The 25,516-nt window shown below is 55.3% G+C and overlaps 8 protein-coding genes across 8 annotated transcripts; 4 read left to right on the top strand and 4 right to left on the bottom strand.

Moving 5' to 3' along the window:
* Positions 1-249: 249 nt before the first annotated feature.
* BDP81DRAFT_318543 (brix domain-containing protein) lies at positions 250-1,530 on the bottom strand (the record flags this gene model as incomplete). The annotated part of the gene is made up of 1 exon (XM_060584367.1): positions 250-1,530. The coding sequence occupies one exon, from the start codon at positions 1,528-1,530 to the stop codon at positions 250-252; it is 1,281 nt and encodes a 426-aa protein (XP_060445915.1).
* Positions 1,531-2,676: 1,146 nt separating this feature from the next.
* BDP81DRAFT_318268 (glycyl-tRNA synthetase) lies at positions 2,677-4,733 on the top strand (the record flags this gene model as incomplete). Its single annotated transcript, XM_060584344.1, has 2 exons — positions 2,677-4,278; positions 4,338-4,733. 2 exons carry the CDS (start codon positions 2,677-2,679, stop codon positions 4,731-4,733), a joined length of 1,998 nt encoding a protein of 665 aa, XP_060445914.1.
* A 6,183-nt stretch (positions 4,734-10,916) lies between these two features.
* BDP81DRAFT_222059 (uncharacterized protein) lies at positions 10,917-11,904 on the bottom strand. The gene has a single exon (XM_060582810.1). It carries the CDS (start codon positions 11,783-11,785, stop codon positions 11,204-11,206), a length of 582 nt encoding a protein of 193 aa, XP_060445913.1. The 5' UTR covers positions 11,786-11,904; the 3' UTR covers positions 10,917-11,203.
* Positions 11,905-12,616: 712 nt separating this feature from the next.
* On the top strand, positions 12,617-15,291 carry BDP81DRAFT_318926 (kinase-like domain-containing protein; the record flags this gene model as incomplete). Its single annotated transcript, XM_060584398.1, has 3 exons — positions 12,617-14,677; positions 14,731-14,830; positions 14,882-15,291. 3 exons carry the CDS (start codon positions 12,617-12,619, stop codon positions 15,289-15,291), a joined length of 2,571 nt encoding a protein of 856 aa, XP_060445912.1.
* An 889-nt stretch (positions 15,292-16,180) lies between these two features.
* Positions 16,181-18,408, top strand: BDP81DRAFT_427167 (uncharacterized protein). The gene is made up of 3 exons (XM_060590339.1): positions 16,181-16,903; positions 17,183-17,711; positions 17,797-18,408. The coding sequence occupies exons 1-3, from the start codon at positions 16,529-16,531 to the stop codon at positions 18,384-18,386; spliced, it is 1,494 nt and encodes a 497-aa protein (XP_060445911.1). The 5' UTR covers positions 16,181-16,528; the 3' UTR covers positions 18,387-18,408.
* A 643-nt stretch (positions 18,409-19,051) lies between these two features.
* On the bottom strand, positions 19,052-21,265 carry BDP81DRAFT_471405 (asparagine synthetase; the record flags this gene model as incomplete). Its single annotated transcript, XM_060594585.1, has 4 exons — positions 19,052-20,243; positions 20,295-20,553; positions 20,617-21,184; positions 21,240-21,265. The coding sequence occupies 4 exons, from the start codon at positions 21,263-21,265 to the stop codon at positions 19,084-19,086; spliced, it is 2,013 nt and encodes a 670-aa protein (XP_060445910.1). The 3' UTR covers positions 19,052-19,083.
* Positions 21,266-21,995: 730 nt separating this feature from the next.
* Positions 21,996-23,589, bottom strand: BDP81DRAFT_518646 (Deuterolysin metalloprotease family-domain-containing protein). The gene is made up of 2 exons (XM_060595933.1): positions 22,969-23,589; positions 21,996-22,906 (listed from the first exon to the last, which is right to left on the bottom strand). The coding sequence occupies exons 1-2, from the start codon at positions 23,207-23,209 to the stop codon at positions 22,074-22,076; spliced, it is 1,074 nt and encodes a 357-aa protein (XP_060445909.1). The 5' UTR covers positions 23,210-23,589; the 3' UTR covers positions 21,996-22,073.
* A 360-nt stretch (positions 23,590-23,949) lies between these two features.
* Positions 23,950-25,358, top strand: BDP81DRAFT_427161 (uncharacterized protein). The gene has a single exon (XM_060590338.1). The coding sequence runs from the start codon at positions 24,391-24,393 to the stop codon at positions 25,003-25,005; it is 615 nt and encodes a 204-aa protein (XP_060445908.1). The 5' UTR covers positions 23,950-24,390; the 3' UTR covers positions 25,006-25,358.
* The last annotated feature ends 158 nt before the right edge of the window (positions 25,359-25,516 follow it).

Genomic DNA, 25,516 nt, shown 5'->3' with positions numbered 1-25,516 from the left:
AAAGTCATTCGAATTCGTAGCAAGGGAGAAATAAAACACTTTCTTCATTTTTTTCCAACCATAACCTGACGCATCTCAATGTCTCTTTCTTTTATTGTGATACGCGACATGACATGTCTAAAACCCAATCTACCCTTTTTTTGAAGCCATATAAATAACGCCGTACGGGGTACTCCCTGGCCAACAACACAATGCATCACTGTACCTGACACCCCGACATCCGCAGCGACCGAAGACCACAAGAGCACTCTACAGCTGGAACCGCTTACGGTCCTTCTCCATCCTGGCCTTCCACTCCCACGGCTGCGACTCCTCGCCCTCGCTGCCCGCCCTGCCGATACCCTTGTCCACCCTCCTCAGCTTGGCCGTGAACCGCGGACCGACCTCCTGCAGTCCCACGCGGATGCCCTCAACGCCCTTCATCTCGGAACCCTCGGCGGTGGTAATGTTCTTCTCCGTCTCGCGCTTCTCGCGGAAGACGTAGCGGTGACGCCGGAAGAAGAGGTAATCGCGCTGGTTGTGGACCGTGAGCACCTGGCGGCCCTCAAGCTCGGGCTGCGGCGGGAAGAGGCGCTGGAAGAGGGCGGCGGTGAGCATGCCGAGCGGGGTCTTGAAGTTGTTGAGGAGGAGCTCCGGGTAGTGGTTCGTCGGGTTTCCGTGGCCGGGGAGCTTCTTGCCCTCCATGAAGTTTGTAATGGTGAAGCTGAAGGTGGGACCGGTGGGGAGGTGGACGATGGACATGCCCGTCAGCTTCTTCTGGTCTTCCTTGAGGAGGACGACGGCGGTGTAGTCGCGGTTGGCGGCGAATTTGGAGATCTCGCGGAGGGAGTACTTGTGGCCGTAGCGGTGGGCGGAGCGGGGCACGTAGGTGGAGTTTGGGAAGACGGTGCGGAAGATGTTGGCCTCGTGGTGGAGGGTCGAGTTGAGCGAGGTGGTTATGAGGATCTTGGGGGGCGGGGGCGCGTCCTCGGAAAAGAGGCTGGGGAACTTGAGGGCGAGGGAGGACGGGGTGAGGTCGAGGTTCGTCGAGGTCGTCGAGGGCGCGGCGGAGGAATCCCTCTTTGCGCGGCGCTTCTCCTCGCGCCGCCTCTCCCTCTCGGCCTTCTTCTCCGCGGCCGCGGCCTCGTCCTCCTCGTCGTCGAGCATGCTGTCGTTATCGCTGTCGTCCTCGTCATCGTCCTCGAGACCGCCATCCTCGTCGTTGAGCTCCTGTTCCAGCGCGGCGTTCTCCTCCTCTTCTATCCTCCTCTTCTTGAGCTTCTCCACGTCCACCACCTTGCCCAGGCTGTCGTCGTTGACGTCGTCCCAGACGCGCTTGTTGTCGAGCGTCTTGGGCTTGTTCTTTGCGAGGCGGGCGGCGCGGAGCTCGGGGTCCTTGTCCTCCTCCTTCTTGCGGCGGAAGCGCATCTCGCGCTGGGCTTTGTCTTTGTCCTTCTTTTGCAGGACGTACATCTCCTTGCGATGGAGCTTGTTGGACGTCTTGTTCGTGAGCGAAGCCCCCATGGACTTACCCGGCTTTGAGAAGCCCATCTTGGCTTCCTTTTTTGTTCTCTTTTCGTTTCGATCGATAAAGTGTGAGTTCTCTCCGTTTGGATTCGTTAAGAATTGACCCCCTTGTATGGTCTCGTTAAATCGCCTGGGGGGTTTTGGTTTGGGGTATCTGTCGCAAAGAAAATGATGCTGTACAACTTTCGTCGGTACAGCAGCAGCAAAAAAAAAAAGCGCCGTAGAATCAGTGAAAATCAGCTTTGGAGAAATTTTGGCGGGGCACCGACCAATCCCTGCAGCAGATGCATTTCAGATGGGTCCCGGCGTTCGGCTTGCGGGGGCGCCAGGGATCGTCTTCCTCGACGGCCGTTGGTTAATCGGCGAATTGAATGATCCGTGGGTTCCACCTTATCGAGTGGGGTGGGGTCCTGGATGGAAGATTTTAGTCGAGTCCAATCGCCTGGTGCCGGTCTGCGGCTGCGGGACAGAGAAGGGGGGGTCCGTCCGGTGCCGTACCTGGCCTGGCGCGGATCGCAACGACAGGGCCACCTCAACTGGCAGACAGACCACTTTTGGTGCACCCAATGCCAACCTGGAATTGGAGGATAGAACTTTTTTATTATTTTTCTTGCCCACCAACGAGGGGTGTGAAAACTGAAGGGGCAGACGAACATTGACAGTGACCACCACACACTCACTCGCTCATACCCAAACCGCCCCCTCCATAGCTCGCACTCTGCAGTCCCGTCTGCACTGCTCGCACACTCTCTCTCTCTTCGGGGCATCTTTCCAATTGAGCCAGCCTTCCAGGTTAGCCCTTCTTGGGTACATTATCCCTCTACCTTGGCTGCAGCGCAGAGTACAGTGAGCTGCCAGTGACTCCATCCACCCCCAGATGACTCACGCTCCTCTAAATAACCCCACCAAACGATCGAGCAGATGAAGCCCTTTCGCTTTGTTGCACACCAATCACCTTCAATTCGTTCCACAGCTAGCTTCTGTGCAGTTCGGCCGGCCGCTTTTTTCCACTGCCACCACCGTTACCCCTCCCCCTCCTCCCACTATCCAAACCACTACTCCTCCCACCAACGCACCCTCACCACCTCCCGTCACCTCTCCCGGGCTCAAGTCCTCGTTCCCTCGAAAAAGAACAAGCCCTCGTCCGCTGCCGCCGGCTCTTCCTCCAAGATGACGACCACCGCGACAACCCTCAAGGGCCAGCCTCTCGACAGGCAGACCCTCGACGCCATGCTGCGTCGCCGTCTCTTCTTCACCCCGGCCTTTGAGATCTACGGCGGTGTCGCTGGCCTCTTCGACTACGGCCCTCCCGGTTGCGCCCTGCAGGCCAACATCGTCGAGACATGGCGCAAGCACTTCATCCTCGAGGAGGACATGCTCGAGATCGACACCACCGTCCTGACCCCGCACGAGGTCCTCAAGACCTCTGGCCACGTCGACAAGTTTGCCGACTGGATGTGCAAGGACCCCAAGAACGGCGATATCCTGCGTGCCGATCACTTCGTCGAGGACGTGCTCGAGGCCCGCCTCAAGGGTGACAAGGAGGCCCGCGGCCAAAAGGTCGAGGAGGAGGACGACCCAAAGAAGAAGAAGAAGAGAAAGACCAAGGCCGAGGTCGTCAAGCTCGAGGACGCCGTCGTCCAGGAGTACGAGGAGATCCTGGCCAAGATTGACAACTACAACGGCGAGGAGCTCGGCGAGCTCATCAAGAAGTACGACCTCCGGAACCCAAACACCGGCCTCCAGCCCTCGCCCCCCGTCGCCTTCAACCTCATGTTCCAGACCGCCATCGGCCCCAGCAGCAACCTGCCCGGTTACCTGCGCCCCGAGACCGCCCAGGGCCAGTTCCTCAACTTTGCCAAGCTCCTCGACTTCAACATGCAGCAGATGCCCTTCGCCTCCGCCTCCATCGGCAAGTCTTACAGAAACGAGATCTCCCCCCGCGCCGGTCTTCTGAGAGTCCGCGAGTTCCTCATGGCCGAGATTGAGCACTTTGTCGACCCCGAGGGCGGCAAGAAGCACGTTCGCTTCCCCGAGGTCAACACCGTCGAGCTCACCCTCCTCGACCGCCACACCCAGCTCGCCGGCAAGACCGACGTCAAGAAGATGACCATTGGCGACGCCGTGAGCAACAAGGTCGTCGACAACGAGACCCTCGGCTACTTCCTCGCCCGCATCCACCTCTTCCTCCAAAAGATTGGTGTCGACATGAACAAGGTCCGCTTCCGCCAGCACATGGAGAACGAGATGGCCCACTACGCCGCCGACTGCTGGGACGCCGAGCTCCTCACCTCCTCCGGCTGGATCGAGTGCGTTGGCTGCGCCGACCGCAGTGCCTACGATCTGTCCGTCCACGCCAAGAAGACTGGCGCGCCCCTTGTCGTGCGCGAGCGCCTCGACGAGCCCCTCATCTTTGAGGAGTGGCAGGTCGAGATCGACAAGAAGAAGTTTGGCCCCCAGTTCAAGAAGGACGGCAAGACGGTCGAGGCTGCCCTGGAGGGAACCACCCAGGAGCAGCGCGAGAAGCTCGCCAAGCAGCTCACCGACAACGGCGAGCTGGAGCTCGAGGTTGCCGGCGTCGGCAGCGGCACCGTCAAGGTCAGCAAGGACCTCGTCAAGATTGAGTTCAGAAAGCGCGTCGAGAACACCAGGGAGTTCACCCCCAACGTCATCGAGCCCTCCTTTGGTATCGGCCGTATCCTGTACTCCCTGATTGAGCACGTCTACTGGAACCGCGCCACCGAGGATGGTGCCGGTGACGAGGCCCGCGGAGTAAGTTAGCCCCTTCAGGAATCCCTTGATCAAACCCATCACTAACCAAATGACTTTAGGTTCTCTCCTTCCCCCCAACAGTCGCCCCCACAAAGGTCCTGATCGTGCCCCTGTCCGCCAACAAGCAGTTCCAGCCCTTTGTCAGCAAGATCTCGCAGAAGCTGCGCAAGTACGGCATCTCGGCCCGCGTCGACTCGTCCTCGGCCACCATTGGCAAGCGCTACAGCCGCAACGACGAGCTCGGCACCCCGCTCGGCATCACGATCGACTTCCAGACCGTCCAGGACAGCACAATCACCCTCCGCGACCGCGACTCCACCAAGCAGGTCCGCGCCGACGAGGACACCATCATCGCGGCCATCCAGAGCCTCGTCACTGGTGCCAAGGAGTGGAAGGACGTCGCTGCTGAGCTTCCCACATTTGAGAGCCAGGAGGTTGACGTCACTGTCCGGTAAAGAAGGGGACAGCAAAGCAGCTAAAAGCAGCAGCAAAGAAGAATTTCATATGGATACCATGTTCCCTTTTTTTTTTTTTGTGCGTTCGCAAGGGGCTCCTCTATAGAGATAGATAGAGAGAGACAGAGATGGGTGTTGAAAAAAGTCTTGTGGAAGGGAGGAAAAAGTTGGCCTGTGTGCGGACACCTGTAGATAATCTCAATTGAGCCTTTGTGGATTTGATTCATTCCTTTCCCTCATACATCCTCGGTGCAGTTCATGTGTCCTTGTGCCATATACAGTGATATCACCCTCTCCAAATGAACATTGGGTACAGCTATACCGCCTTGTTTGGGTGCGGGAGCTTGAGAAGGAGCAAGCAGTCGGCTCTCTATGATCGTACTTTGTAAAAGTTAATTATACGCTGGTTCCGGGCAGCACCAAGAAAAGTGATGATCAGTAGCCTAAAGAAAAGGGGCAAAGACATGCTGCTTGCTATCTTATCCAAGTATATATGGTATCTTGGCTCGCTTAGATCCGGAGGCGGAGGGGAGTTCTTTAGGATTCATGTGTTGCGTGAGACGAATGATAGGACGAGGCAGGCCATGGTTCGCAGGAGAGGATTTATCATCTTGACCTTGAAAGAGACTTTTACTTGATAAGGGAGAGAGGGGGAGCAAGCATATTGTCCTCTTCTTACGCGCAAGAGTGAATGGGTACGGATAAAAGAGACGAACACTCTGACGCAATCAGCTACTGTTCTTTAAAGCGTACTGATTTACCGCCGTGCTTTGCCCGATGGAGATGGGGGTTTACCAAACTTCCTTACCGACCTCGTCATCCGACTGGATTGGAGGGAGGACTGGACGGGATACGGAACAGAACAGAAACCTCATTGCAATCATTGGGGATGGCGAAAGGTTGTAATGAGTGTAATCAACTCAAAAGGACTGACTGCCTTGAAGAGTTCCAACTCTGATCAGGCTACAGCTTTCTTTTCTTCCATGTTTACTCTAGAATCCGCTGTATAAGGTACTAAGTACACGAGCCAGCTCAGTTCGATATCGGGATTCTGGGTAGATTGTAGTGTGGCACGTGACCGGCATGAGACGGGCCTCCCCGGGAGAGGTGTGACCGTAAAGTGGGTCCCTTCGGCACAGAGAAGGGGCCGGAGTGGACGGGAACGGTGACGGTGACGGAGGCCCTTGTACCCAGTGTTATGCTAGGGGACGTCTGGAGCAATCTACTCCAAGCACATTGAACGCTTCCAACACGACGTTCTACGATAATTCCTAGTTGAAAATCACTGCTTGATAGGGCAAACAATGTGCGACTTGAAGCGGGCAAGAGATAAAGCAGAATCCATCCGTTTCCTCGTCGGTAATGTCTATGTTGAAGGGGGTGGCCAGCGGGTGACGGTCCGGGCAAGCAGATGGGGTTTCACGATACTCGTTGCCGGTCCTAACGTGGATGCGCTCCACGGGAATGGCATGACACCTGGGGCCTGGACCAGAGGCTTGGAGTACAACCGAGCCCATGAAGCGGAAGGCCGACTGCTCAAAGTGACATTTCAAAGCACACTTTGATGTGACGTCGGATGCCAAGCGTGTTGAGCGCCGGGCACTTCACCGCGTTGATGCGACCACGGCGGCGGCGGCGAGCCCGACTTATACCACCTTGGTGGCTACAGAAACGAGAAATCCGAATGCTACTCAAGGGCCAAGTTGTATACCACGTCTTTTCGTCGCAGCTCATCTCTTTCATCTTGGCACCGAAGAAAAAAGAAGGAAAAAAAGGTCGAGGGCGGCTATTCTGACTCGGGAGGCAACGTCAAGGGGGGCAAACCGGAGGCATGAACCTGCGACAGATCCGCGGTATTAGAAACAAAACTGAGCAGTTTGTCCACGGGCCGTTTCGCTTGATCTTTGGCTGGAGGCTGAGAGGTAACGGTAGACGCGCAATATGGCTGAATACGTAGGCAAGCATCTCATTGTTCTAATTACCGGAAAGGTGACTGAAAGAAGAATGTGGTGACAACGCTCAAAGTCACCGTCGTCTCGCCGATGAGCATCTTCGAAGTCCAGCATTGTTCTTGGGTGCCTAGGACGGTGGATGGCTGATCTGCCAATGGCGTCGCACTCAAGCAGTAGATCTGGAAACATCAGTGCAGACGATGCGAAATGCAGCCCTGGTCTATGTCTTGGTGCGGGTATGATGTGCAGGTCTGTGTTATATGCAGAACATCGCAGGCTGCCTCCCTCTTGTGCCGTGCTGGGACGGAAAATGCAATGGAAGATTCCACGGTATGTGAAACACTCCACGGCCGTCGCCGTGGGATAGGCGAGTCGTTGACAGGAGGCGTCACTGCAAAAATTAGGCACGTTCCTCCTCCTTGGTGGACCGTAGATAGCCAGCCGCTTTCGAGCACACGGTCACACCCAAGTCGATGGTCTGTGGATGTTTTGGGACTCGGGCGGCTGTGGGGGACCAAACCATGGGAAACTTCAGAACAGGGTCCTAGGCTGCTTCGATTCGGGCGATGCCGATTTGAGAGAGAGTAGGTATCCGTATGCGATGCCAGGTTTGCCATCCCGCACTGTGAATGAGAACCCGGTATCAACCTGTGCTAGAATGCTTCGTCAATTGTTCCGCGGCTCAGCTGCAGCTATCGTTCTGTTCCGAGTACTCGAATTGATTTTCTTTGGTTGGGAACGCATACTTCGCATGCCATTGCTCTCAAGAAGAAAATGGCAACATCGGTCTCATTGGACTCGTGCCTAGCTGGGGAGGGGGTGGGGGCAAAACGTCTCTCAGGTCGTGAGACACGAAAGACTCCTGTCGCTACTCATAGCGAGAAGACGCTGCATATCTTCGATGCAGCGACAGCAGGAATTCGAAACATCAACAGATGGCTGTCCTCAGTGTTTGCATGGAGATACCTAATCGGTATGCAGCTGGCGTGCTTAAGCAGTGGGCACTCCTAGGCAACTTGCTGCTTGTCTTTAATTACAAGACTCGAAAGGGTCTGGATGTTTCCAGCACCGTCTTGGGGGTAGGCAATGTGCCGTCGGGTGTATATCAGACACGACTGTCTGGATTGCGCCTAGTCTTGTCAAGTTCGAGGCGTCGATCAGTGGCTGCGTGTTGCTGGCTGCAGTCGGGCTTGACCTGCCGGGCCTTTGTGTGAGAGTAACCAAAAATTGATAGCACTTTCTTCGTCGAGACTGGACGACGAATGGCGGCTTTCTTAGCTTGTCAAATGGCAGGCTACGATGTGATAGATGACAAGATGTCAAGGCCGTGCCTCTGATCTCTGGCAGTCTCTGCATCGCACGTGCGATGCAAGCTGCCGTGCTTTGTTGCTCGTTGCTTCCAGTTACGGCAATCTCTTGTTTCTGCGTCCGTCTACGGAGTACTGAGATGGTGGATGCTTGGATATTGGGTTTCCTTGAAGGGGCCAACGGGTCTTGACGTCGTGTGCGCATGACGAAGCGCGTCGTAGAGTTGCCGTTAAGGTGTTCGTGAAGTTACCGATGAACCGAGATGAGGCGAGGAGAGTCAGGCTTGATGTCATGAAGTCTGCCAGGAGAAGACGGGACGACGATGTGTTGCTTGGTTGGGAAGTCGGGTATCCATGTAGAATGGGTCTGGGACGGAGATTCACAGGCGCAAGGCCGGAACGAGGGGAACGCAGAGACGAGAAACAGTAAACGCGTCGGTCCTTGATATCAGCGTAGCGGCGTTGCTTGTGCGGACTCGTTGGGGATACATGTAGGATGTTGCAGACGAGAAGGGACGAAGTCGCATAAGGAGGGCTGTTCCTCCGAAGGGTGGATCTTGTTCTGCATGGAAGCAGACGGGAGCGAAGAAGAAGAGTGTCACTACTCTGGAGCCGTGTATGAAAGCCCACGACGCCATTCCCAATTCTTCCACGGCCCATCATCTTGTTCGGTTCCTGTTCCCTCGCTCGAGCGCCCATGCCCGCGCGCCGCCGGCATCAGCCCTCTTGCTTCGTGAGTTTTCATACTAGTGTATCCGTAGAGTACCTTGCACAGTGCTTCTTTATCGGAAACGAGCCAGCGGGCAATTTGAAGGACCTCAGCTGGGGCATTTTGGGGGATTCTTCACTTCCCCCCGCTATGACGTCTCACCATGCAGCGCAAGGTTGTAACTTCCATTTTCAGTGTCGGCTGCTATCAATTCGTGCTGTGAGCGACTGGCACGAACGTGGACATGCCGTTTAATGCTATGTTGGAAGTGTACATAGCTTCTCCTTTGCCACGGCACGGCGGAAATAGTCGTAGATTAGAAGGATCTGACGATTGGTACTGAAGCTGCACTCGGAGGATTAGGATTCTGTGCCAATAGCAGTCAAGGTGGGATCGTCGAGACGGCGTACCAGTCTAATGAGCAGTGTGGTACGGGTAGAGAGACAAGTCGCAATAGCTCAGGGGGGGACCAACAGGCACCGTATCGGCGTATGTCTGCCCAAGCAGACGTGACGGAGAGAGAGGGTAGAACATGACTCAGCGTCAGGTTCATTGGAGAGATTGGAGAGATTCATGATTTGAACCAGGGCTGGCCTTGGAGGGGAAAAAAGGTTGACGGACCCGTGGAGGTCGCAGGGCTCGTTGATGGACGAGAATCGAGAATCGAGAGTCAACTTCAGTCCAGATTCAAACAAGACTCATGTGTGGTCGGTAGCCCCTTGGGCCCCTTCTTACCTTCCCCACCAGCGCGACTACCTTATGACCCGACGAGCTGCATCGTCTCCTCATTCGTTAACGCACGCGGGAAGTCGAAGGTCTTCCTTCCCTCTACTAGTTAAGGTACCTAAGGTACGGAATACCTTATGGCATATGCAACTTGAGGAAGGCAGCTTGGGAAGTCGGGGCGGCACATGCGAAGTCGGTCATTCCTTCTTTCTCGACACTTGTACTAAGGTTGAGGTACATCGACCCCTGGCTCCTTCCCCTCCTCCCCAAAGATGCCTGGCGCTAGTTGGGGTTTGATGTGTGGGATGGGAAGGAGAGGTCGGGCAGGCACCTGCCAGAGGCCCTGCTGCAGAATACCTATCTTACCACAGTACCTTCCATAGGTAGGTAGGTAACGTGCAGCTTGAGAGAATCGAGGGAAGGCGGTATCCGTAACCACCTTACCTTACTGGAGTAGGAAGACTTTTAACATGGAAGGGACGGATACTTTAAGAAACGCACTTAGTAATTCTCATAGTCTTCCTGCCGCTGACCCTCTTGTCATTTCCGCATCTGCAAACTCTACCGTGAACTGCGGAGACACAGCAGACAGCCGAAATCCACGACTGACACTTTCCAACTGATACATCATCTTCGCGCCTGTATATTCGTCAGGCCCGATAGACCAGATTCGCCTGTCAGTGCTGCCTCGGCGCCTGATGAAAATAGACCGAGACAGACACGGAGACGATTCGATTCACAAAAAGGACTCCTTGACGCCCTACGTCGTTTCCCCGAATAGCATCGACGCATCGAGCCTTGGCCTTTCCAGCCTGCCCGACCCCCTGTCTACCTTGCCACAGTACTTCGTACATACCTTGCTTGTTCGAATACCTACGGATACTCTAGTCGGATACGCAGGTCTACTTCCCTGCAGTCGTCAATATCCATTCGTCTTTGCCGAGGTCAAAGACATCGAGGTTGAAAACGAAGCAGATATACCTAGATCGTCTCTTGAACGTGAGACAATTCATCTCGCGAGTACCTATCTGTCTTTGGTTTGCTAACACTCCCATTCACTCCCAGTAGCACTTCACAACCACCAATACTCCGTACACTCGGCGGGACACCCAGCCCCCCCACCCCTCCCTCCTTTCGGCTGATCGACCGCGACAAAGAAGGGTGCGTCCAGGGCGTGGTGCCCCATACCCGCCAGAGCCAGAGCCGGAGCCAGGAAGCAGGGCAGGAGCCAATCCCAGCTTCTCCCCTCTTCGACCAACGGATTCCACCCACCCCCTCCTAAAACCACCCGGCCTCGAAACGGAAATCTCACCCCCATCCGGCTCGACTCTCGAGTCCTTGAATCTCTCTTGTTTGCTCGCTTGCTTGCTGCCTCCTTTCTTTCACCCGTCTCTTCTGCCCTTTGCAATCTCGCTGGCAGAGCAGTATCCCACTCATCACGGCATACGAGACAGCAGACTCCATTGTTGAATATCCGAACGAGTCACGAAACTCTTTTGCAAAACTTCTGGAAGCCCGACAGCTTTTCTTCTGCCAGGGGGCACGGGCGGATAGGATACCTGGTACGGTACCACTGCGACTACCTGCGGATACTCCACAGAGTACCTTACTTCCCGAGTGAGAGTCTACTCAGTTACATGCCCCTGTTGCTTCCTTTCATTCCAAGAGATACCCGGTAACAACCCAGGTTGCTTGCTGGACGTCCGAACCAGCAGCCAAACCCAAACGCAAAGCCAGCCCAACCAGGAGGAGCCTTGGCCTGCAACCTTGAACCCGTTATCCACAATCGACAGTCGACAGCCCACTGCGGCGGCAGCAGAGACAAGCAACCTCAAGCAGAGGAGCGGAGCACCTCACACTCACAGGCTCACACAGCCAGGAGGCACGCCGCACGAGTACTCCGTACAGAGTGCCGCCCAAATCTACGAAACATCGCGTGTTCCATACCTTAAGCCATTGCCCGGGGGCTCGCATCCGAGGACAGCCACAGAAACACTCGCCTCTTATTAAAACTGTAATCCCTCTACCCTTTTCCCTGCCCCGTCCCGGACGGAAGAAAGAAGAGAGAGACCGAGGAAGTGTTTGTTTGTCCAGTGTGTGTGTGTGTGTGAGAGAGAAATGGCGACGCAGAATCGGTAAGCATCTCCCTCTCTCTCTCTCTCTCTCTCTCTCTCTCTCTCTCTCTCTCTCGCTCTCCCTCCCACTCTGCTTCTGCTTCTGCAACTGCTTCTCTCCTTGCCTTGCTTGGTCTTGCTTGGATTCTCCGGCTTCTTTCATCGTCATTGTCGTCCATCGTCGCCATCCCATCGATACGCGTTCTCCCTCGTTTCTCTTGATCCTCGTGGTCCAGCCCTGCATTGTATGTACTACCTGTTACTTGCTTCCTTGGTCCAGCCTGCCTTTTCCTGCCTAATGCGTCTTGTCTGCACCGCACACGCATATTCCCCATCCGTCCCATCCCAACTCACACTCATCCATCCACCACCTCATCCCCCCTCCTCCACCCTCCACTACTGCAGTCTGCACCGCAATTTAGCCCTATGCAAGGCAATTCGCAGCAAGCGGCGGCTGCGGTAAGCGGTAGAAGGAAGCAGAAGCTGCACAAGCAGTACCAGCAAGTTGCCCTGCAGCAACAATACCTTTCTTCCTTACCTTAGCAGCTTAAGCACACAAGCACGAGCACAAGCAATCCAAGTGTGCTGTTCCCTTGCGTGTACGGATAAACGTACGGTGTGTGTGTGTGTACCTGTACGTGCATGTGCATCAATCAGCCAATACACACACACACACACACACACACACACTGCGCAGCGCAGTACCTACCCTTCTCTGTCCCCCAGCGCTGCGACTCGACTCCTTCAGCGAGGCTAGAAGTGGGGTTCATTTCGTCTCGATCTGTCATGGCGCACCTCACCGATTGTCAACCGCCAACAGCCTCCCAATTGCGCTGTCCTGCCCATTCCACATCTTATTCTCCTCTTCTATCCCGTCCACTGCCTTGTTTCCCGGCAAAAAATTCCCCTTTTCCCGATCAGCATCATCCTCATTCAATCGACGACGCCCCTTCTGCTGCTCTTCGTCGTTGTTTGATTGTCGCCACCACCACCTCGACTCTCTCATTCCTTTCCCACTTCTTCGTCGCATGCAGACCTCGTCGCCCGCCGCCGTCGCCCACGCTGCGCAGCAATCATGGCTAACGAACGCAGTGTGTACTCGTCCGGCCAGTTCATGAACCCAGGCCCGGCGCCACGACCACCCACCGATCGACCTCGTCTCGCCCTCACTCCAAGCAATACCCTACCCGGCAGCATGGCCAACATGGCTATTTCTCCTATCCGGAGCACGGCGACTTCGACCTACACCGGCTCCACAATCTCCCTCCCCATCGCCCGCCAGCAGAGCAGCCAGAACGATGGCATGGGAGGCGTCGCTGTCAAGAAGGAGGGTTGGGCTTCCGTGAAGGAGTCCAAGAACTTTATCAACCCGTGGAAGCAGAAATACCTCATCCTGCGAAAAGAGTCTCTCGACTTCCACAAGACTGAGGGTGGCAAGGTCTCGTATACCCTCTTCCTGAAAGATGTCGTCAACGTCGGCCGAGTCGAGGCCGCTGGCACCATTTTTGAAATCAAGAGAAACCCCAGCGGGTCGTCAAACAGCCCTGGCGAGGACGATGGCCAGACCAAGACGCTGCAAATTCGTGTCAAGAGTGACGACGACTTGTACGAATGGATTGATCTCATTTACGGCGCCTGCCCTGGAATGGGCGGTGTCAGCAACCCCACCAACTTCTCCCATGCCGTCCACGTTGGTTTCGACCCCCAGACTGGCGAGTTTGTCGGCTTGCCACCCGAATGGTCGAAGCTCCTCAACTCCTCCGCCATCACAAAGGAGGATTACGAGCGCAACCCCCAGGCTGTCTTTGAAGTACTCGACTTCTACTCCGACCTGACCAAACGCGCCGAGAACCCCCAGCAATACTCCAGCCTCACCCCTACGCCTCCCGCCAGCAACCAGCAGAACAAGCAGCTTGGTTATGGCGGCGGCGGTGCGGGAGTTGCGCCGCCTAGGCCTATGCCGCCTTCTCAGGCCCAGCGTCAACCCAGCTACAACACCCAACCCTCACCACAAGGCCAACAGCGCCGGCCTTCGCCCACAGAGCAGCAGCAGCAGCGCCAGCAAATGCAGGGTATGGCTCCCAACTACCAGCCGGATCCTCGCGAGGAGCAGCGCATGAAGCAGCTGGAGGCGCAGCGCGCCCGGGACAGAGAGATCGAGGAGCAGAACCGGCGGGACCTGGAAGTATTCAACGCTTCCATCCCCAAAACCAAGACGCCCATGGCTCAGCAAGAGGTTGGCGGGTACGGTGGCAGCTCTTCCATCCCGCAAACAGACAGATACAACCCTTCGAGGGCAGCTCCCCCGGCACCAAAGCCGTCACAGCAGCAGCAGGTCAACGGCCTTCGTGCGCAACGTCCGGCACCATCGCCGCCCACCACCGCAGGCACACCAACCCGCCCGCCGATGGCTTCGCAACAGAGCTCAAGCTCCATGCGGGATCCAAACCAAGCCCAGCGCGTGCCCCGGCAAGATCAGCCCTCGAGCCAGCAGCAACGGTACCCCAACGGCAGCCCCCAGCAGCAGAGGCAACCCCCTCAGGCTCAGGCTCCGCCACCATCTCGCCTGCCCGCTCCTGTCAAGCCTTTGAACGTGTCCAAGGCTCAGCCCGCTGCCCCTCAAAGCGACGGCGTCAAGGCCGCCGAGGCAGCTCTCACTGCCAAGCCACCTGCGCAAGAACGCAAGCAGGATGTGCGCATGTCTACCATGTCCGAAACCGAGGTTATGGCCAAGCTCAAGGAGGCCGTATCCAAGGACGACCCCAACCTTTCCTACTCCAAGCAAAAGAAGATTGGACAGGGTGCTTCGGGTTCAGTCTACGTTGCCAAGGTCAAGGAAACAGCTGTTTCGCCTATCGCTCGCGATGTTCTGCGTGCTCAGGGCATCAAGGCTCAAGTTGCCATTAAGCAGATGGACCTTGCTCACCAGCCCAGGAAAGAGCTGATTGTGAATGAGATCATGGTTATGAAGGACAGCAGGCATCGCAACATTGTCAACTTCTTGGACGCCTTCTTGCGAAACAACAACTCTGAGCTCTGGGTTGTCATGGAGTACATGGAGGGCGGCGCTCTGACGGATGTGATTGATAACAACCCGAGCATCACTGAGGAGCAGATTTCCACAATTTGCTTGGAGGTAAGAGACTCATTAAGCTGTGAAACCAGCGAGACAATGCTAACGCGACCTAGACATGCCGTGGTCTGCAACATCTCCACTCCCAAAACATTATTCACCGCGATATCAAGAGTGACAACGTTCTTCTGGACGCTCGTGGTAACGTCAAGATTAGTAAGTGAATCGCAATGCCCGTCGCTGCGCAGCTACTGACCAAGTCTATAGCCGATTTCGGTTTCTGCGCCAAGCTCACTGAGACCAAGTCAAAGCGTGCGACCATGGTTGGAACGCCCTACTGGATGGCCCCCGAGGTTGTCAAGCAAAAGGAGTACGGTCCCAAGGTTGATATCTGGTCTCTGGGTATCATGGCTATTGAGATGATTGAGTCTGAGCCGCCTTACCTGAATGAGGAGCCCCTCAAGGCTCTTTACCTGATCGCCACCAACGGTACCCCGCGCCTCAAGAAGCCCGAGAAGCTGAGCAAGGAGCTCAAGGCTTTCCTGTCGGTCTGCTTGTGCGTAGACGTCAAGAGCAGAGCCTCTGCCGACGAGCTTCTTCAGCACGACTTCCTTAAGCACGGATGCCCGCTGGGCAGCCTGTCTGAGCTTCTCGCCTTCAAGAAGCACGCCAAATAGGTTGGCGAGCACAGCACGGTGTAGTGCAACGATCGGCACTGAGGAGCGGATGGGATGCCTCTGGCGATTAGTGGCGTTATTTTGGAACCGGCGGTATCGTGCAACAATTCCCGACGTGCGCGAAAGCAAGCAAAGAGACATTACGTTCGACCTATCGAACGAATTCCCTACTCCTCATCAACCATTCACACGACGTACTCATGAAACTTCCAAATTCAATCGACGCGGATATCCTTGACAACCCCCTTCTGACTTGCGCGGGACGAGAAAATGCTTCGTTCATCCCATCATGGCGGCGGCATGGGAAGGGAATCTTTTTGCTAATGGTCTCGGTCACATTGCATAGTTGTTTAGTCACCGCAGGGGAAGAATGGTAATTTAGAGGAAAGGTACGGCCCGCGACATCTCGGTGGCTCACATTGGCGAGAGGCAACGGAAGAGATGAGGGGCCAAGGGAGGCAAGCGTATTGCCTGGGTCTCAACAGAAAACATGAGTAGAAGGCGAGCCAGACAGCGCTGATAGATAATCTCAATGGAATGGATCAACGGATGTAGGCAACTCTTGACGTGAAATCCGACAAGTTCGATCGAGCCCGACCATCGAACCAAAGACCTCTCTATGATCAGAGGGCGTGGAAGGCTGCGCCGAAACGAGAGCCTCTATTGCCCATGATTAAGATAGTAGCTCGATCATCTATTGTTTTCTCATTCAGGGACTAGAATACAGACGGAAACGTCGACCTCTTTATAGCAGCAGAGAAGACTTTCGGCCCGCACGGGCTCAGCCAATCCCCGCTCTTCTTACATACGAAACCGCACCTCGATAACGTTCTCGTATTCGGAACCCTGTAATCCTTGCATCCGAGAAGAACGAGGCCGCCGCCAACCACGTCTCTCGAACTGGTTTCCTCTTCCTTTCATACCACTTTTTTTTCCCTCTCAATCCGCCCCTCCGAGCCAGTCTTTGCCGAATTTGCGTAGGCTTCGGTCATATCTTACATTTCGACCGTGGTTCCGTCATCGCCGCGCGCGCCCGCCCGCTGATCAATCATTCCCACGGCCGTACCAAAACTTGCGGGTTGTAACGGCCCCTCCTTTTTCCCTCCTTTGCTTACCTACTCTGGGGCGGCGGCCTAAGCGTCCAAGGGGGACTGCTGGCTGGCTGGCTTGGTTGGTTGGTTGGTTGGTTGGCTGGTGTGACCTGTGAGTGGGAGTGCCGTGTTTTCCTTGACCCGGCATGGATAGCCCGATGGATGGGTCCGGCGGCTCGTCCTCGGCGCCGGGTTCGACGCCGACGGCTACGGCGACGACGCCTCACAGCGGTAGCGGTGTCGGTGTCGGTGTTGCTGCTGCGACCAAGTCGCCTAGCGTTGCGATGCCGTTGGGCAGTATTTCTGCGGCGAGCAGTAGTGCCGGTGGTGGTTCATCTACGACGAGTACGACGGCCTCGGCTTCGGCTTCGGCTTCTGGTGCTGGGGCTGGGAGGGGCAGCACGCCTGGTACTACTACTACTGGTGCTGCTACGGCGAATACCGGCGCAACTGTTGTTTCGAGGCGGTCGCATCCCAAGTCGAGGACGGGGTGTAGGACGTGTAAGAATCGGAAGATTAAGGTGAGTTTTTATTTCATCCTTGTATTGCAAGTCGTTTGCTACGAGAGTTTCTTACTTTGGTGTTGAGAGCAGGTGTCTCCTATGAAGTGTGACATACACCCCCCATCCCGTTCTCACACTCTCTCACTCATGCCACCATCGCATCTCATTCCATGCCCCTCAATCATGTCTGATCGAAATTCCTTTCCCACACCCTCTCACTTGGTTTCTTCCCGTTACACAAGAAAGGAAAATCCCCCATCGACTGAGACAAACTAACAAACATACCCCGCCCCACAGTGCGACGAACACAAACCCTCATGCAGGAACTGCATCAAACACGCCGTCCCCTGCGACTTTCTCCAGTCCCAACGGCACTCCTCCGCCTCATCACTCCCGCGCTCGCCAGGCAGCATCCCGACCCTGGGACCTCTCAACGGCGGGGGTCTCGGGGGCGGCAGCCTCGGCCTGGGTAACGGAGGCCGAGGCGGCATCGGCGACCTCTCCCTCAACCTAATCGACCTGGAACTCATGCACAACTTCACAACCTTCGCCTTCAACACGCTCTCGACGGACCCCGTCGTACGGCAGATGTGGAAGGTGCCCGTCGTCCGGCTGGCGCTCGAGTGCGACTACGTCATGAGGGCGCTGCTGAGCGTGTCGGCGCTGCACCTCGCGCACAACAGGCCCGAGAGGCGGGATTTCTTTATTAGTCGGGCCTTGACGTATCACCAGATGGCGAGCCGGACGGCCATGGGGTTAATGGGTGCTCTGGGCGGGGAGAATTGTGAAAATTTGTATCTGTTTTCGGTGTTGACCATCTTTTTCGGTATGTTTGTCTACCCCCTAATTATCCCTTTTACGCCTTTCTACGAATAGAGGTATAGAAATCAGGACTAACACCCCAAACAAAGCCCTCGCCTGCCCACGCAAATCCTCAGACTCCCTAATCATGGGCGAATCCTCCTTCCCAGACTGGCTCTTCCTCCTCCGCGGCACCCGCTCCCTCCTCAAAGAACTCGACCCGCGCACCTACGCCGGTCCCCTCACACCAATGTTCAACCACGGCCGCGAGCGCTACATGCACACGCGCGACGAATCCAAAATCCAATCCGACCTCCTCGCAGACCTCCAACGCCTCGTCAACAAGACCTGCGCCGACGCCGCCTTGCTACCAGTCTACAACCGCGCCATTGACGAGCTGCGGCGGACGCTGAGCGTGTTTCTGTGGGATGGTGGGCGGGGGATGGATATCACGGACGCGTTTGTGTGGAAGTATCTGATGGCGGAGGATTTTTTGCCGCTGCTGAAGAGTCCCGGGCATACGCAGGAGGCTGTTGCGATTTTTTCGCATTTTTGTATTTTGTTGAAGAGGTTGGAGAATGAGTGGTGGTTGCAGGGGTGGGCTACGCATTTGATTTCGAGGGCGTGGGCTGTTCTTGATCAGGATCATCGGCTTTGGATTCAGTGGCCTATTGAGGAGCTTGGGTGGGTGCCGCCTTGATTTTCTATGTGGTGGATGAGGTGTTGGGGGGGGGGGGGGGGGGGGTGTAAGTAGGAGGAGGAGGGAGTGGTTTTGTTTGATATGATGGTGTGTGCGATATATCCTTTGGCTGAGCGATGCGAGGTTATTTTGGTACGTAAAATTGCATGTTGTTACAAGTGTCTGATGTCCAAGGGGCTATGGAAACAGCACGGAAATCGACTACTTTCAGCGCAGTATAAAAGCAAGCCATGGCAGCTCGATCCTACATCGAGCTCTTCACACCATAGCTGCCGTTTATATCCATCGCCGACAGTGCTACTGGTTTTCTTGTGCTCTATGCTCCCCCGTCTCGAGCGACGGACGCGGTTGAATTGCATCAGCTACGATGAGGTTACTCTTTGCTTTTTGCTTCACTCCTTGTAGTGTAGCCGGCATTGAATATACCGCGGATAGGGCCCAGCGCCACTAGAGGGTGACGTTCTTATAAGACGCAATTACCAAGCCTATTCCTTGAAATCCCGAATCAAGTCATGGGAGTCCCTGGGAAAAGACGACGCCATATTGAGATGATTTTGCGGACGGCTTAGTTGCCCTGAAAGACTCGAAAAGAGGGTGCGGGCAGTAGCTATTTGTGCACTTTCTTCACGACACTTCCTCACAAGCTCGGATTCATGCCAGAAAGGGTTTGGTCTGTCTTCTCGGCGCTGTTATCGGCCTACGTACGAGGTACGGCCGACTTCACGCCAAACCTCTGGCTTAAAACCACCCAAGCACCCACAACCACCAACTTCCTAAACGATACGGAGTCGCCAGCATCGCCAAAAGCAGCATCGAGGCATCGAGAAATAACCCCAAAGTCGACGAATCCGAGGCGGTCAACAGCCTCTTTGGTCAGTAAACTCCGAAACATTCGATATATCGGCCCGTCAACGGGCCATTTCCACGGAGACGAATATGGGTGCTTCTTGCGGTTGTAAATCTCATCCGTAATAAACGGTCGCCCAGCCTCCCGCAAGACCTTCTTATCAATAATCCTGTCTCGCACGGCAGCCATGTTCTCCCAGAACAAGCTTTGAGGCGCCTTCTTCTTGTCACCGCCATCGTCGTTGACGCCTACAGGGTCTGGGGCCCGGTAGCTCATCTTCACACTCGGCGGAAGACCGTTAACGTACTCCGCCAGCTCGTGGTCCAGAAACGGGAGACGCGCCTCGATGCTATGCGCCATCTCCGACCTGTCCCCCAGACAAGTCAAGACCATGTTCGCCATGGAGGACTTGACGAAAACGTACAGAGCCGAGTGGAGACTATGCCAGCGGTCCTGAATCTTTTCCTGGGCGTCTGGGGGAATAGAATCGAGTAGCGCTGCGTAGACGCCGGACGCGCTCTGTTTGTCCCTCACCCATGGGGCGAACACGTCCGACGAGGGAAACGATCTCCATTGAATCAAGAAGGCGTCCAAGCCCGCGAGAGCATCAAAGTCGGTGCTCTCCTCGGTTCGGGCGTGATCAAACATGCCCATGCCTTTATACATGCTCCGTAATTGTGCTGCGGCGGATTTATACAGTGCTTCTCGCAGCTCAGTATCCTTTGCTAGCTCCGTCGACGGTAAGGCATCGTCGGGCTCACGGAGGAAATCAGAGACCAGGAATGGGTAGCCGGCAAAGTGCTCGTCTGCCCCCTCGCCCGTCAGCACAACGGGGATCCCTTGCTGACGAGGTAGGTTTGAGAGGGCGTACTTCCCGACGCTGTTCATGTCGAAGTGGTGGTGCTCGGTGTGGTATACAGAGTCGGCGAAATGCTTTGCGAGTTCTTCATCGTCCATGACTTTCTTAACTATGTTCAGATCGAGCCATTCCGCGGTGCGTTTTGCAATGTCTTTAACCTTCATTAGTATGATCTTCGGTGTGGGGGAGCACCGGGACTTACCATATTCGTTGTACTCCGAATCAGATGTGAAGGAGATGCTAAAACAAGTGATCCTATCTTTGATGTCCTGGTTTCCCAACTTCACTCCCCTCTCTCGCACCAGCTGAGTTGTGATTCCCGCTACGATTGATGAGTCGAGACCACCTGATAGGTAGATTCCGACTGGGACATCGGCTTGTAGGCGGAGACGGACGGCATTTACCAAGCGCTCGCGAACTCCGTTGACCATATCATCCATGCTGCGTGCCTCCTTGACAGTCTACGAAGCTCATCAGTCTTTGGAGCCATCGCCTGGCTCACGTATCAGTGTGAGGTCACTTACCTTGTCAGCATACTCGGCATCCCAATACCGATGCTGCGTCACGCTGCCATCTCGACCGAACCGCACCCAATGCCCCGGCAACACCTTCTTCGCCCCCTTAAACAACGTACCTTCGCCCAAAACAGCCGCGCCGCTAGATATAGCATCGACATCCCACTCAGGCTCCCACCCCATGGGCAGAAACCCTTTGATCTCCGAGGCAAGCAATAGCCTGGCTGGCGTCTCGTTACTGTATGTCCAGAAAAGAGGCTTGATGCCGAATCGGTCTCTCGCAGCGATGACGTCCCCAGACCTTTCATCGTACAAGACGAAAGCAAACTCGCCGCGCAAATGTTCAAAGAGCCCGGGAACCCCGTGGTGTTGATACAGGGCCAGAATGACCTCACTGTCACTCCGTCCGGAAAAGTTGTAGTCAAACTCGACGCTGCAGCGGCCGCGGATGGCGACGTGGTCGTAGATCTCGCCGTTGACTACGACGTGAACTTTCTCGTCTTCACTGTGCAAGGGTTGAAGGCCGGTTGGGGAGAGATCTATGATTGAGAGGCGGGCGTGGCCGAGGCCTTTGTGTCTGTGTCAATATTCGGTACAAAAACATAGGCTAGTGGAGCTGAGATGAGGCATACCGACGGTAGCGTCGCTGTTTATCCATGTTCCTTCTGCATCTGGACCTCGATGTTGAAGAAGAGATAGGCTCTGTGTTAGTTTGCTCTGTACATCAGAGCGTCGCTCCGATGAACCATTCTGCGGGCTGCCGGATTGGATGATGGCTGTGATTCCGCACATTCTTGAGATGAAGTTCTCTGTGATAGATTTCGAATGAAGTTCTCTGTGATAGATTTCGAATGAAGTTCTCTGTGATAGATTTCGAATGAAGTTCCTGCTAGTTGTGTAAGTGAGCCAAGTACGATATGAGAATAGTTTTGTGAGAGAAACGGCCAAAAAGAGAAGACGAAACCTGTTCAGACGTTTCCAATCGCTGTCGACAATGCTCGAATGACGAGCTTAGTCTGTCGGTTAGCATTGCTCCCGGGTCTACTCTGAACTTTCTTCATCGGAGTGACGTTGAGTTGCATCCTCGCCGTTGGGAATTCAAAGTTTCGTACAGAAGGATCAAGGTTTCGGCATCTGAGTACAGGGGAAGTGGAAATGGGTTGCCTGCGTACTAGGTACTGTATGACAACCACCAAGTTGTACTAAAATAGCATTGTCTGAAACTCTCGGCTCCGTTGTCTCCTCTTCTCCAGGAATTCGATTCTCCGCGGAAGCCATGGAGAGAGAAAGAGGGCGTACGGGTCGGGGCAGGCTAGGTTAACCGCGAAAGTTCCGTACAATAGGCAAGTGCATGTGTTGATCAATGATATGATATTTGTTCATGAAAGGTATAGATACATGTTGTATGTTGGCTTATAATGTACAAAGAAACGTCTCAACACCGAGCCATCGTAGACCACCGCACTTTAGCAGTTGGTCTGGATGCCCTGAGAGTACATGGCAAAGGAATCGGCATTGTTCAGTGCCTGGGAGGTGCTGAGGGAATCAACGCATCCCTCGTAGCCGTAGCACACGTCGTCGGTTCCGCCAACCTCGGTCAAGTGGGTGGACTCGTGAACCAGGACGTACGGCTGGTCGGTCGCGCGGCACGAGGTGGTGGAGGCGGGGAACTGGAAGAAGTAGTCGCAGACGACGATGTAGCCGCCGCTGCCGGGCTGGGCGTAGGCGACGACGCCGTCGCTGCAGAAGTTGCCGACGTCAGTGCAGTAGAGTCCCGCGCCGCTCGACGTGCTGCCGAGGAGGGTGGCGGCCTTGCCGAAGACGCCGGCGACGGTGGTCTTCGTGCTCGACGTGGTGGACTTGAAGTACTGCTGCATGCGGGTGCCGGCGTTAGCGGCCGTCTGGGCGTTGGTTGCGTACGTCTTGGCCTTTGAGAGGGCGGCGGTGACGGCCGTCTTCTTGGTGCCGGTGCAGTCGGACTGGATGGTGACGCGCTTGGCGTTCAGGGACTCGTGGAAGGCGGCGTGGACCGAGGCGGCCTGGGTGCCGTCGACGGTGGCCTGGAGGACGCCCGAGTCGAAGACGACCTGGCCGGCGATCTTGTTGCTGCCCTCCTCGGCGTAGCGGAGGGATCCCGTGCTGGAGATGTTGAAGTCGCCGCCGCTGCTCAGGTCGTGGACCTGGGCAGCGTCCCACTGGACCTTGACGACCTCGCCGGCCTCGATGGTCTGGAAGGCAGAGTCGGGGAGATCGGCATCGTGAACGTAGACTCGTACGCCAGTGAAGGCAACCTTGCTGACTGTTGACGGGGCTAGACAATGTTTACGATGTTACTGTAATCAGGGATATGGCGAGACTTACTACCACTGCCATCGACCGAGCTCGTCGAGAACTGGGCCTTCTCAACGGGCGATCCATCGAGGATCGAGCCCGCCTTGAGAACACGAAGGGGTGCGCTGCCGGTGTTGGTGATGCTGGCCTTCAGCTCGCTGTTGCCAACTTGCTCAATTTTCACATCGAGGGGCTCCGCACGTCTGCCCAGGTTGACGGCGGCGCCGTTGGCGAGAGCGGCGAGGCAAGAAACGACAGTGGCGGCCTTCATGGTGGCTGAGGTATGTGGTGAGAATTTAAAGAGAGTATAAGACGTAGCCGTTGGAAGATGGTGGACTCTTCTCAAGAACGGTGAAGGACGGAAGCGAGAGACGAAGGCTTTATGGCAACTCCATAACTCCTGGGAGGAAAGCCCCTTGACCTGAAGGTAACCCTTCTCGGGACCTCAAACGAATAGTAAATTGCATCACGGAGAAGAAACTTCAAGGATACGGGTGTGCGGCCGGGGATACGTTCCACCACGGAGAATTTCCCAGTGGTTCGGGATGCGGGTGCGAACTTGGGAAGGATGGAAATTATCCGATCATGTCCAAAATAGAGACGAACAGGAAAGCTGACACCCTAAGGCTTCCACCAACCGAAGCGCGCAGCCGCGGATGGAGGGGGATTGGTCCAGCGGGGTCATCTCGCAACGGATATACATGGACTACTACAACTGAAGCTATCCCCAGCTGCTTCTTTGTACGAATGGGAACCATGGTTGAGAGGCGGCTCCCACTCCTTTAGCAAGCTTGATATGAGCCTTAAGAGGCCGTTATGGAGAAGGAGGTGCCGGGCTCGGAGTTTAAAGTAAATAGAGTAGTGGGCCGTCTCGACTCTGATTAGCTGTTCATTTTCACTACCGACAGCGACACACCAAAACGTGGCCTTGGCAAGGCCTTGGCTGCGTGCCGTTTTGATATTTACAACAGTGGCGCTGCTTTGATTCAGACTCGCTCAGGACAACTTTTAATCTCGGCAGCGACAACCTCATACGCGCGTGTACGTAACAAATGTTTGCCCCGCATTCATGCTCGGTCTAGCCACAATATCCTACAAACGTCCGTTCCCTCATGATCCTCATCGATTCTGCGACCTGCCTAAAGGAGCATTAAAGCCCGTTGACGATCCAATCAGCCATTTTCAATTTGCCTCCTCTTCCCTGCGTAGTGGACTCGTCAGGAGACTGTCGTGGCACAACATCGTCATCGCTCTCATTCTCTCTCAAGTCTCAACTCTCTTGGCCCCCTGAAATCATCATCACCTTTCCAGCAACTCAACACACAAACATTGCCTCCATCACCATCAACTCATTGAACTTTGAAAGCCTCTGTGTCTAAAGACAACTCACTCAACTCTGCATTGCTTCTCAACACTCATCAATCACCCCTAGTCAAAAACGAGTCATCATACATGAGCCCTCATCACCGTAGCCGAGGGCCTCTTTCATTCCCGGCCGCCCTAACAATCGGCGCCGTCATCGTACTCACACTCTACTTTTACTCTCCGCTGCAATTCTTCACAATGGCCTCTGACTCCTCATCCTTCCTCGACAACCTCGAGGTGAGCCTGTCTCAGTCTGGCACGTCGCCCCCAAAGGTCTCAGTGTCCGTCAAGAACACACACCCGGACACGCCCGTGACGCTCCTGAAATGGAACTCCCCGCTTGACCCCGCCGTCCTCGGTCTGGGCCAGGTGTCCATCCAACCCGCCGGGGCCTCCGAGCCGATCAAGACCCACGCCATCATGATCAACCGCAAGATGCCGCCCGGCGCCGAGTCGCTCGTTACATTGCGACCTGGTGAAAGCGCGGATCAGGTTGTTGAGCTTCGCGAGCCAAGAGTGCCGGGAGATGTGTGGGAGGCAGGCAAGGCCAAGGTAGCGATGAAGGGAAGATGGATGGCTGTCTGGCCTCGTATGACTACGGAAGAGGTCTTGCAGAGCCCAGAAAAGTTGACGTCTGTCGGTGCTGGTGCAGGGTCATTGATAGGGGAGTGGGAGACGGAGAACATTGAGGTTGGAAACTGATTATTGATTTGTTTTTTTTCGGGAGGTTTGGAAGTATCTATCACATAACTACTGCTGAATACTGTTCGATGGTGTTTTGAGGGAATTGCCGTCACATAGATCCTGAAATTCTGAAATGCCATAGGCGAGAGAATGAAACAACTCAAGTTGTAGTCATTCAGACTCTGGATATGTATGGTCTATTGAGCACCGCTTTGTATTTAAGCAGTTACGAGTGAGGGACTCGGGAGACGCGCGCCGCGAACGAGTCCTACTTTTATGTGAGGCACATAGTGACCATGATATCGGTCGAATGGGATGTAGCTGGTTTTCTCCACTCCTTTTAGAGACATTTCTGCTGCGCTGAGATGGTCAGCCGCTCGAAACGACATGCTGTCAGGCTACCTCTGACCTCCGATACTGCCCGTATTACCGTCAGTATTATTTGTAGCAGCACTAGTACTACGGATTTGGTATCAACTGGTTGGATATCAAATGAAAGCTGCGGCCCCTTAGAGCTTGCGGAATAAAT

Source organism: Colletotrichum phormii (genome assembly GCF_030913505.1).
Source record: "Colletotrichum phormii strain CBS 102054 chromosome Unknown BDP81scaffold_9, whole genome shotgun sequence".
NCBI classification, from domain to species: Eukaryota; Fungi; Ascomycota; class Sordariomycetes; order Glomerellales; family Glomerellaceae; genus Colletotrichum; species Colletotrichum phormii.
The sequence above is the reverse complement of the archived record's forward strand: the minus strand, read 5'-3'. Positions and strand labels throughout refer to the sequence as shown.